Source organism: Podarcis filfolensis (assembly GCF_964270895.1).
Source record: "Podarcis filfolensis genome assembly, chromosome: 5".
Classification (NCBI taxonomy): Eukaryota; Metazoa; Chordata; class Lepidosauria; order Squamata; family Lacertidae; genus Podarcis; species Podarcis filfolensis.
Genome location: NC_139608.1, coordinates 62,556,233 through 62,568,554, shown reverse-complemented (window position 1 = coordinate 62,568,554; position 12,322 = coordinate 62,556,233). Strand labels below are relative to the sequence as shown.

Genomic DNA, 12,322 nt, shown 5'->3' with positions numbered 1-12,322 from the left:
CGTGTAACACTCCCATGCCAATGGCTGAAGGACAATGTTCTGTGCTGACACAGCACCAAACTAGCACTGACCAAGGTTGCAAGTTGTGGCATCCATGATTGCTGCAACTGCCAATAGGCTTGGAGCGCTTGTGATAGCACCAGGTCAGGAGCTATGAGTCCATTTCTTCCATGACCAGGTTGGTGACCATGGCAACCAAAGGGCCAGGATGCAAAGGCCTCATTAAATATGGTGGAACTTTCAATTAACTGTGTTGGGGTCATCACAGATTATCGGTGTCGTGCTTTCAGTAGGAAAGCACGAGTTTAAGCAGTCTGAATTTGCCCCAAAGTAAGGTGTAGCTAAGCTGAGAAACACCTCTACTCTGAAAGAAGTTTATGTCACACAAACTGACATCCTCACTACGGATTCCGCGCTGAGGTTGGCACCATCTAAAATGAAATACTTTACTATTTCAGTAATTGCATTGACATCCCTCTTTTCCTCCGAAGAGTTCAAGGCAGCATACAAGATGAATCCCTCCCGAATTTTATCCTCACAACAGCCCTGTGAGGAAGGTTAAGCTGAAAGAATGACCACTCAATATCACCCAGTGAGTTTCATAGCTGAGTGGGGGATTTGAACTTTGTTTCCTTTGTTCTATCCAACACTCTAGCCCTGACCTCCCCAACCTGGGGGATCTTCTGATCTTCTGGACTACATATCCCATCAACCCCAGCCTGCACAGCCAATGAATGAATGAAACCACATACTAGCTTTTTAAACTGCAACTTGATTAAAACTCCATAGGTTTGCTAAAAGCTGTGTAAAACAACGTTTGGTGCAGGTTGCCACCTTCAGCCATCAACTGTCCCTCCTGCCTCATAAGCTCATAGAATTGTAGAGTTGGAAGGGACTCTAAGGATCAACTAGTCCAACCCCCTACAATGCAGGAATAGGCACTTGTCCTCTACAGGGATCAAACCTCTGACCTTGGCATTATCAGCACCACGCTCCAACCAACTGAGCTAGAGAAGGGTTGGGGAGGATAAACTCACATTACCATGAATTATTTTTTTTACTGTATTTCTTATTGGACTAACGATCTAGTTGTTTGCTTTTCCAAAGAGCATGCTGTAATGCTCAAAATTCTATCTAAAGCCTTTCATTCTACTTGCCCAACAAATGTTTGTTTAGATATTCTCCAACACATTTGTGTCTGGCTTTTCTTTCATGAAGCGTAGGGTGAAGGGGTTCTGAGGTGATCTCCCATCTAGGCACTGATTTTGCTCTAGGAAAGCTCCAACAAGATTGCTGCATCATTGTCAAGTACAGGAGTTCCCCTCTCCCTTCTGGTAGCTCACCGATAAAAATTAATGAGCATTTGGTAGATTTATAGTCCTTTAATTACAGCATTATGTTACAAGCACAACAGGCAACCCTCTGCAAGGATATCAGTTGCCTACTCTGATTCCTCCCCACTTCTGCAGCAAGAAGCACACCAATGGGAAGTGCCTCACACACACCCCTTGCGTCTCCTTTGTTCTATGACACGCTCGGACCTCTGAGTTTGGGGGGAGGGAGGGGTTCCAGCTGCTCCCTCCCTTCTGGTTGCTCAGCTACTATCTCATAGCTGGGTAGCTCCTCTCTCAACTGACCAGCTTCTGTGTCTGCCTGTCTCTCTGCTTCTGGAAACGCTGGAAGCGGGGGGGCGGGACGGCAAATATTTCCCCTCCTCTTCTGTTAGGAGCTGATCTCCCTGTGATTGCATTCCCCAATCTTCCGATCCAGACCAGCCCCTGACAATCATGTGCTTTCATCTGTTCAGTGGATGGAAGGTGAGCTGTCTGTGCTAAGTCCCACCTGCACTTATCCCTTACTTTCTTGACTGAACAGGTGATGCCAGAGGTGACCATGTGCTAAGCACCTACATGCACCATCCTGTGCATTTCTCATACCCCAGCAACCTTTTTACACCAGCTAGGCACAAATCCAGTACAAGAAGAAAATCCATAGACACATGTTCAAAACACACAGTATTGTTTGAACGGCTGAGTCTCCCTGTGGCTGGCAGCTACTTGTACATTTATAAACCCAGCAGTCACATGTGAACGTTTGGTTGTGTCCCTGCCACTTACGCATTTTTAAACTTGTTATTTGTTAACACTGATCCTTTGGCTCTCACGCAAGGCAGTGTCTTCGTCCCTGCCCCATGCCAAAGATCCCACAAAATACAATCACTTTCTGGAAGATAGTAAACTGCAGAGTTCAGTTATGCTCTGCAGTCAACATTTTAACTTCTGTTTTAATGCCATCAGCACCTGTATCCCTTGCATCTTGCTATGGGGAGAGTTATAAGGTCATTTTCTGCAGCACCAAGATTTCCCAAGACCAGAATATGCTGTGCAAATCTTGATATTTTAATTCCACCCACCTCCCTCTTTCCCAGACACTTTCTTTAGCACACTGTTCTGAATAGCTGGTGAGATGACCGCTGTCAGAAACATCACATGGTTATGTGGAAATAGCAGACACAGTAAAATGTCTGTTGTTATTTTGTCTTAACGTAGTGTCTGTTGCAAGTGCTTTTCTTCCAAGAGGACCTGGGCAGCAGAAAAAGATTTTCCTCCATTCATGCCTGAAGTGGGAAACATTATATAAAACTGGGTTGACAATTGAATTGGAAAATGTGAAAGCCACTATCCAAAAGAATAAAGAAGGCATCAGGTTCACGTTTGGATTGAATTTCTGCACTAAAATGAGGAGAATGGTGATGATTATCGGACTCCACATAAGAAAGAAAGAGATCATCAATACAAACAAAGTCCGCAACAGTCTGAAGTCTTTCTGGGAAATTCGAATGTGATGACCCTCTGAGTAGGCCATGCCAGCATGAAGACGTCTCCTTGATTCTTTTGCAATCTGCATTAGAACATAAAAAAAACCTTTCAGTGAATATATTTTAATTCTTTAAAAATTGTTAGGTAAACTCTGTGGTTAGATATCAATAAATTAAAAAATAGGTTTTTTTTTAATTAAGAACAGCTCAACAGTGAAAAAATGACACGGGGTGTTGTGGAATCTCCTTTGGAAGTTTGAAAGGGTAGAGTGAATGGCATGAAAATACACATTTTTAAACATGTTTTGGTACCCCCCCTTTTTTCAGTGACCCAGATAGCTGTGCTAAATGTACTCACACCTCCACCCAACTTCCTCAGGGAATAGGAATATACAGGTAATCAAAATGTACTTTTTTTAAATGAGAGGCTGTTTTCACATCTGGGATTTTAAAATTTTTTTTTTTTTTAAGAGTACAGTATCAGCTCCAGGAAAGGTTCTCGCCGCAACCAGCGGCTTGCAGATGATGTGGACATCACTTTGTCATGCCTGCCTTCCAAATGCTGCTGCATCCAAGGAAAATATGCCGATTGTTTAGAAATGTGCAAGGTACCAAAATAATATGGGACACTCCAGTCAGACTTACAATCAAGGAATATCAAAATTAGCATGTTGCTCTCAGTGAGCACTGAAAGAGGGCGAAACATTATGATGAAGGGGAAATGCTCTCCTGTTCCACCATAACAAAATTAGTAGTTTTGTTTCCTCTTGGGAAAGAAGCATTTAATCCTTACACAAATATGATTTGTATAGTGTTTGAATATTATGGAAAAAAATATTTCTCTTACTGCTTCTCATTTTGTTTTCCCTAATCCAATTACTGTGTTTTTTGCAATGCCAGGAAACTATTTTTGCATACACACTCATCCAATGTTCTTCCACCTGCACACTGCTTTTTCTCAGATGGGGAAACAATATCAGTTTACAGCAGCTTTCCCCCAACCTGGTGCTCTCCAAATGTGTCAGACTACAACTCCTCTCACCTGCAGCTAATGTGGAATGGACCAATAGTCTGACTCATACCACATCTATATTCTGTTTGCTATAAAATATACTAAATCTACAGAAGGTTAATGGATTGCAAATGTTATCTAGTGCAAAGAACAATGGAGAGGTTCTTCGAAATAGTTTTATTGTCTTTTAACTTCCAAACGTATTCCTTGATGGCAAAATGGAATTCTACAAGGAAGACATAATCTTCTGACAAAGGGAGGATTAAGTCATATGTAACACTCTAGCACCACCTTCCTGGGAAATGTGTAATATTGACAGCATCTTTCAACAGTGCTGTTTGGCCACCCACAAACAGGAGCAGGGAGAGGAAGTTTCCTGGTGAAAATTCCAGAGTGCTACTTATTTAAAACATATCTTACTCACTTTTTATTGCACAGCAATTGCAGTGCAGGCTGCAACTGAAACAGTATCAAATTCGCAATGCAATGTATAAAAACAAGAAGGTAGGTCAGTCGCAGCCAGCCAACGGAAAATGTCAGTAGCAGCATCAGATTCTGCTAAAACCCTGGGCGAATAACCAAGCCCTTTGCTGACATCTAAAATGTAAAAAATCAGGCAGCACATGTATCACAGAGGGGAGGGAATTCTTAAAGTGGGGTGCCACTGCCAAGAAGGCTCTGTCGCGCACTGCTATATAGCAGGCTCAGCTAAAGATGGTAAGGCCTCCTTCATAGATCTTAACAAACTGGGTAAGTCTATACGGGACAATCCATTTTTTCAGGGCAGGTAGCAACTTTGGGGTGATTTTCTGGCAGGAAAATGACACACACACACATACCATGGTGCCAGTCTAGATCAGGGTGCTGAGATTGCTTTCAGTTAAGAGTGAGAAGTGGCTGTCCAAATCACATTGTTTAAATACCATACAGTGGTACCTCAGGTTAAGAACTTAATTATTTCTGGAGGTCCATTTTTAACCTGAAACTGTTCTTAACCTGAAGCACCACTTTAGCTAATGGGGCCTCCCGCTGCTGCTGCACCGCCGTCGGGAGTTTTCTGTTCTCATCCTGAAGCAAAGTTCTTATCCCGAGGTAATATTTCTGGGTTAGAGGAGTCTGTAACCTGAAGCATCTGTAACCTGAAGCGTCTGTAGCCCGAGGTACCACTGTACCTAATATAACATGTAGTTTAGCCCTAGATTAATTAAATGTTGAGGATATGAAGTGATAAACAGCTCAGGATTTGCGACTATTGCAAGTGAACTAGAATAAAACTGTTAAGAACTAGGAAGTGCGCTACTTTTTTGGCTACTTGTGGTCTGTTATTACCATCTCTAAAACGAAAACTCCATTTACTATGAGAACTCTGATTCAGTTTTAATTGTGGATAACTCTATTAGCATCTTTTAAAAAATAATTATGATGATGATGAAAAATACCTGTAAAATCTTTGAATAACTAATTACGATGACTAATCCTGGTATTAAGAAGATCACAGTTGCAAAAGACACATCCCAAGCAATCTCTCCTGAAACGCTGGGCCAGTCCAAGGTGCAAATTAACACTTCCTGCAAGAAAAAGAACAAAATCCATATAAGTTTTTAATGTTTGCTTTCACCATAATGTTTGAGAAACACGCAGAGGCTCACCTAGAGTCCCTTGTGCCCTTGGCAAGGAGCTGTATCAGTGCCTCCCCACAGGGGAAGAAAACACTTTAGTGCAATAGACACATTAGAAATTACTACATTTTACATGACCCCAGCACTTGAAGCATCCAGAGTAAAGGTGAGGCAAGGAATAAGTGCAGAAAAAATGCATGCCTTTGTGCTACGGTGCAAGAAGGACGGGAAAGTTCTCCTGTTTTTGCTCTTGCTACAACAACAGTGGCACATCTCCACACACATATATACGTCATACACTTCGTAGTTTGATAGGTGATTTTTGAGCTTCCCCCCTAGGTACTCCTCTGTCAACATGCGCTGGCTTGGTGCCTGTTTTTAGAAGAGATAACCACTAACCAAACAGGATCTACGGAAATAGTTAATGATCAAAATACCTTTATGATTTTAACCTGGAACATATTCAGATAAAAGTGTATTCACAAGATTTGGCAACCAAACCAAACAAACAAACAAACAAACAAACAAACAAGCAAACAAGCAAACAAAAAAATCCTCCACCACCTACAATTTGAACCATTATGGCAACGTGATGAAATAGTTTAACAAATACTAGAAGCTCATATCTGACCTCATCTTACTAGCATTAAATGTGATTTCCTTGCAAAGACAGCTGCAAGGCAGACAAAAAATGGGAACATAATCTAATTATTTACTGATGATGACTCTCTCCTGTTATCTCCTGTGGTCTATGCAGTAATCTTACATGTCCACATAAACGTCTGCTTTTCAAGCAATGCATAGGTACAACAGAGCTTGTGTGTTCTTGTGTGAAAGATACAATATGTACTGTAGAACACGGGACAAATGAAGAGTTTTGCAAAGGCTAGTCACCAATTCAATTCTAAACTTAAATTTGTGCATGTTGTGCTCCTCCCATAGTCACTGAAAGTTTAAAGGTTAACAGGCAAACTGAGGAGAAACTTTCGTTGCTTTTTTGGCAAATACCATAGATTCCGGCGTATTAGGCGACTGAGCATATTGGACGACCGCCCCAAATTGGCAGCTGCAATTTGGGGATTTGTCTTATAAGCCCAGTCACCTAATACGCTGGGCAGCAACAGGGGGCGGGCTCAGCTCCGCACCTAGAGAAAGCCGCCCAGCACCGAGCTGAGCCTGCTGCCCGCTGCTGCTGCTGCTGCTGCTGCTGCTTCAGAGCCGCCGCCGCAGCAGTGGGGGGCGGGCTCTGCTCCGTGCCACCCATACCCAGCGTATAAGGCAACCCCCGACTTTGGAGAATATTTTCTGGGTTCAAAAGCTGCCTTATACACCGGAATCTACGGTAAATCCGATACTTAAATAGCACCAAGTCAGTTGATAAAAAATAGTATTTATTATGAATTCTTTAAAATTCCTAAAATTTAATTATTATTTTTATCTGACAATCAAGGTGCATCATGCCTGTGATTAATTAAAGAAAAGTCAGACATAGGTGCATGCTACCCTTTTTTCTCTGGGTCATACTTTTAGAATTTGCTCACGCCACAACATATTTCTTTATTGATAAGAAATACATTGTAAAACAAAAAGAAATAACTCCTAGCAGTGTTGATTTGTAACACAGAACACAACTACTTTATAATATGATCATGTGACATCCAGAAAGTATAAAACAATGCAGCTACGTAAGAACACGAATCATTCCCAAAATATAACACTGATTGTCCTTGAATCTTCCTCCCACACTGGCCATCCTCTGCTGCCACACCCTTTGAGAACCACTAGCGTAATGTATAGTCTGGAACTTAAGGGAGCTGCTTATGCCAGGTCAGAGTGTTCATCTAGCTCTGCATTGTCTACACTGAGGGGTCGCGAGTGGCGCTAAACCTCTTGGGTTTGCTGATCAGAAGGTCGGCCATTCGAATCTGCGCGATGGGGTGAGCTCCTATTGCTCTGTCCCAGGTCCTGCTGACCTAGCAGTTCGAAAGTACGCCAGTGCAAGTAGATAGGTACTGCTGTGGCGGGAAGGTAAACGGTGTTTCCGTGCGCTCTGGCACTCATCACAGTGTCCTGTTGCACCAGAAGCGGTTTAGTCATGGTGGCCACATGACCCAGAAAGCTGTCTGTGAACAAACGCTGGCTCCCTCAGACTGAAAGCGAGATGAGCGCCACAGCCTCATAGTCGCCTTTGACTGGACTTAACCATCTGGCGTCCTTTACTTTCATCTGTCTACACTGACTGGCATTGACTCTCCAGGCTTTCAAACAGGGATCTTTCACAGTCCTACCTGGAGGTGTCAGGGATTTAATATGGGACCTTTTGTATGAGCTTCACAACTGAGGGCTTCCCCACACTTCCACTTGTGTAGAAAACACGGGTTTGTGTGGTTTCCCCCTTGCTCCACTCCTTTTCCAGGTAAAACCTGCTCTTTAGCTCTAAATCAGAGCAAAGTCTATCCTGAGAAAACCTGAATTGCTGTTTGCTCCAATTAAGCGCTAAAGAGCAGCAGGACAAGAGGAAGTGCAGATAAGTTCTCAGCCAACATGGTGCACCCCAGATGCTGATGGACTCCAACTGCCATCCTCCTCCACCATTGGCTGGTGCTGAAGGGAGCTGGGGTCTAGCAACATCTGGAAGATCCCCCCGCTTTAATACAATGATGCCAATACAGTGGCCTCTCAGATGGTGTAGGACTCCAACTCCCATCAGCCTCAGCAAACATGGCTAATGGTCAGGGGCTCAGGGATGATGGGAGCTGTAGTTCAACACCATCTGGAAGACCACAGGTGTCTCACCCCTGCTTGAATAGTTGTTCAGAAGAGGGAATTTCATCAGGATTACTTTGACATCACAAACCCCCAGCTGCTGAAAGTCTCTCTTCTACACAGCTACTGAAGGTGCAAGAACCTGCCTTCTTTTTTATTGGCCAGCCTGCATCCATGAGTCAGCTCGAGCTGCTGGCCTAGAAGCACCAAGAGGCACCCTTTTGTGCCAGGCCCTTCTCGGGTTGTCATAAACTGATCTGGGAATGCGATCCAACTACCTTGATCCTGCTCTGCATCAGGAGACTAGATGACAGCACGTTTTGGGTCTCTTCCAGTTCTAACCCCAGGAATCTTGCTTCAGATTGCCATGCATCAATTACTAATCCCGAAAGGCACTCTTTAATTTCTCCGCATTTAATTACCCATTGATGTGGCCTCCCTCGAAGGTCCCTGTTCAAGTCAGCTTGCATGATTCAAAATCACGAAAACCCATTTATTTGCGCCTACGCCAACTCCTTTGATACGCCTACTCACTATGTACTCTCAGTGAAGGACTCATAGGATTTGATAATAACCAGCCTTGCCTTAGGAGAACACCACTGAAATCTCAGCAATACCTGTGCTTTTCCTGAAGCCCTCTATGCCAGAGACAGTTATTGGGCCATTTACCATTGGTCTCTAAAATATAGGGTTTTCTCCCACTTTCTGTTTTCATGTCTTAAATGTTTTTTGGGCTTGACAAAGCCAACCAAGCAGTGGACGCATGTTGCCATGTTCTCCCGCACGGCTCTTTAGGTTTATGGAGCAGAGATACCATGGTGGAGAATAACAGCCTCTTGATAAAAGCAAACAACAGCAGTCAGCCAGCCCTACAAATCCATCATCTTCAAATGAGTACACTCCTCTTTGTTCAGATTGGCACAGCCCCAAAAGAATACAAGAGGTGTTGCTTGTTTGAAGGAGGAAAAATAGCTTCATAGACTATAGAAGATGTTTCTGAGATTTCTGCTATGTCTCTCATCCCTCCACACAATTCACAACACTAGGGGTAGCCAACAGTGTACCCTCCAGATGTTATTGGACTCCAGTTCCTAGCAACATGGACAATGGCAGTGGATGATGGAAACTTGAGTCCAACACCATCTGAAGGAACCACATTGGCTATCCCTGCAAAATCAGTCTCTGACATCTCCCATGTTATATCTCCCTACTCTGACCAACAGAGATGTGAAATATCTAATCTGAAACTATGCAAAAGCACAGAAGCATGAATTAACTTCAAAACCATTCTAAAGTCGAAGGCTACAATCCTATGCACACTTACCTGAGGCACTTCTTGGATGCATTTTCAAAGTGTACATAGCTGACTCTATAACCTTTTATATGCAGAGGGGCTGCACTGGATTGTTAGCAAACCCAAACAGCAGACTATATTGTGGGTTTACAGCTCAAACAATAAGCAAAGGGAGATTTTTTTTGGGTGCCCCTTACAATAGGAGCAATCTGTGGCAGAAATGACCGGCAGAATCCGCGACCAGGGAGAAAAGTCAGCAGAAGAAGATTGGAAGAAATTTAAGGAATACCTACAGAAATATTATAAAATTAATGAACTTTGAAAAGATGTTGGTTTGAACTTTGGTGGTCTCTAGCTGTTATGATAAAGATAATGGGGATTATAATTGTTTTTGTTATTAAATTTTAAAAAAAAAGTTGAGTGGAAAATAAGGTGATATTCTAAAAGGAATGTTAAGAGATTAGGATTTGCTGAATTAACAAATTGAACTAGAGAACAAGAAGGGGAGGTATGAGGAAGTCAAAGAAACATGTGACTGAAAAGCTGTTATTGAAACTGAATTGTTTTTTAATATTTTTCTTTTTCTTTTTCTTTTTGTGTTTATATAAAATTGGAAAACTTAATAAATATTCATTTAAAAAAAAAAACCAATAGGAGCAATCTGAAATTATATCTCCTCTCCATCTGTTCTGAAGCTTCACCATAGTCCAAGCTTGCAGAACTTTCGGAATATCTACATGGTTTGGCTTTACAGGGACAGTTAACCTATCTGCAATGGTATTCTGACTTAACTGAATTGTATTTTTAAGCTTTTCAATTGTTATTCACCCCAAACCTTTAGGCGGGGGTGGAATCGATCATTACTTTGAAACCAATAAATCTCTCTCTTTGTGGAACTAACTTCACATGGACCAATTATCCCTTAACACCTATTTCAACACTTCATTGTGCAATCAAGTTAGATTCCCCACTTGCACTTCCAGTACATAATTGGGGGGTGAATTTGGAAGACCACCAATGAGCATTCCTTGAAGGCAGGACACCTGGGTTGTTAGTTTCCCCCCCAAATCAACATGTAGCATGGGATTTTGCAGGTGTGCCCTAAGAAATACATAATAGGAGGCTGCTTCTGTAAATGTTTCGGGTGACATAAGCCCCACTGAGTTCAATGGTGCTGCCCCCAAGTGCATAAGCCTATAGCCAGACTTTCTGAGTCAACTTCTTACTGGTGTGGGTGGGAGGAACTGTGCCTAACGGGAAAGGCTAATATCATAAGCAGACTTAATCGAAAGCAAGTTGTACAAAAATCAGTGGCATGCCAGTAAATGTGTGTTGGGATCTGGGCAGTAAAAGGGTTGCCTTTTGTAAAAAAAAGACAGCCTTGTCTGTTTTATAGGGTCAGCTCACCTGGTGCTTTCCGGGCAGCGGCTGGACTGTGAAGAAAAGGCAGAGGGGCAGGGTGGCCAGCGCCGAGACGACCCAGATGAGCAGCAGGAGTCCGGCCACCAGCCTGCCTCTGTAGGCCCTGGAGGGCCGGAGCCGGACGATGCTGACCACGCGCTCCAGGCTGACGGCGGCCAGCGAGAGGATGGTGACGCTGCCGCTGAGCCCCATCATGTAGAAGAGCAGGTGGCAAACGGCGTGACCCATGGTCCAGCTCTCGGTCCAGCGCACCACGGCGATGATGGGGATGGCGCTGATGAAGAACAGGTCGGCGCAGAAGAGGTTGAGCACCAGGCAGCTGGCCACGCTCAGCCTCCGCTTGCGGCGCGCCAGGAGCCGGATGGCGCACGCGTTGGCCGCCAGGGCCAGCGCGAAGATGCACGCCAGCACGGCCGTCTCCAGGGCGCTGAGCGCCACGCGGCTGGCGCCCCTGAACTCCGAGAAGAAGGGGAAGAAGTCCGTGCGGTTCCCTGCGGGGGTCGTCCCAGCCCCGGGCATCGGGGGGAGGGCGCCCAGGGCATGAGGCAGCCTCGCCCAGCCGAGGAGGAGCCCTATCTCTCTCGCGCGCCCCGACGGGGCGCCACAGGGCAGCTGGCCAAACACGCGGCGACGCTGCTGCTGCTGCCGCCGCCTCCTCCTTCCCTCCGGGCAAGTTGGGATAGGACCGTGCACCTTGCTGACTCCTCTGAAACGAGGAAGTGATAGGAGGATGCTAGGAGGTAAATAGTGGTGCTGGCCGGCGACAGAAGGAGGGATTTATGAGCAAGGGACCATATATGACAGGAAGGCACCAAGGCCTCCTTGGCTGCGAGCCACGAGTTGCCGCGCAAGCTTCCTCAGTTGGCAGTAATGGGCATGCGGGGAATGAATGGCCATTGGAACCTAATGACAACAAACTGAACCGGGTACATTAGATGAACCATAAAAGACGGGTGGGAATTGTTGGGGTTGAGAGACCATTGTGGGCATCCTTGGAACGATATGGGCCTAGGAAGATGGGAACTAAGGCATCAGAGCAAAGGGTGTTAAGCAGAATCAGTTTGGTGTAAAGTTGAGTGCCGGATCAGTGGAACAATGGTGGCTTGAGGGAGACAAATAAGATCAGTAGAATGAGGGATCCTGGGTGAAAATACTGCAGTGCAGTAGGAGAGATTTACAGCTCATTCCCTAGCCACGTCTACTCAGAAGTAAGCTCCATTAGTTCAATGGAGACTACTTCCAGAAATGTGTGTATAGGATTGCAGCCTTAAAATGCCACTGGGCTCTGTTTTTACGCTACAGAAGTTTCACCTGTTACTTTTCTGGAAGTGGAATGAAGTGGGGTGGAATATTCAGTTACAAGTTATTCTTGCTAGTATTCATATTAATTT

At 44.4% G+C, this 12,322-nt stretch overlaps 1 protein-coding gene across 1 annotated transcript; it reads right to left on the bottom strand.

The window, feature by feature from the left end:
- Nucleotides 1-1,369: 1,369 nt before the first annotated feature.
- On the bottom strand, nucleotides 1,370-11,618 carry FFAR4 (free fatty acid receptor 4). The gene is made up of 3 exons (XM_083614228.1): nucleotides 10,917-11,618; nucleotides 5,270-5,398; nucleotides 1,370-2,901 (listed from the first exon to the last, which is right to left on the bottom strand). The coding sequence occupies exons 1-3, from the start codon at nucleotides 11,448-11,450 to the stop codon at nucleotides 2,494-2,496; spliced, it is 1,071 nt and encodes a 356-aa protein (XP_083470354.1). The 5' UTR covers nucleotides 11,451-11,618; the 3' UTR covers nucleotides 1,370-2,493.
- Between the last annotated feature and the right edge of the window lie 704 nt (nucleotides 11,619-12,322).

Bases quoted from the DNA above. Each gene is read 5' to 3' on its own strand.
- FFAR4 (XM_083614228.1), bottom strand. From the start codon at position 11,450: ATGCCCGGGGCTGGGACGACCCCCGCAGGGAACCGCACGGACTTCTTC. The intron at 5,399-10,916 runs GTGAGCTGACCC...TTTTTCTTGCAG, and splicing joins CGCTGCCCGGAAAGCACCAG to GAAGTGTTAATTTGCACCTT. The intron at 2,902-5,269 runs GTATTTTTCATC...GTTCTAATGCAG, and splicing joins GTTATTCAAAGATTTTACAG to ATTGCAAAAGAATCAAGGAG.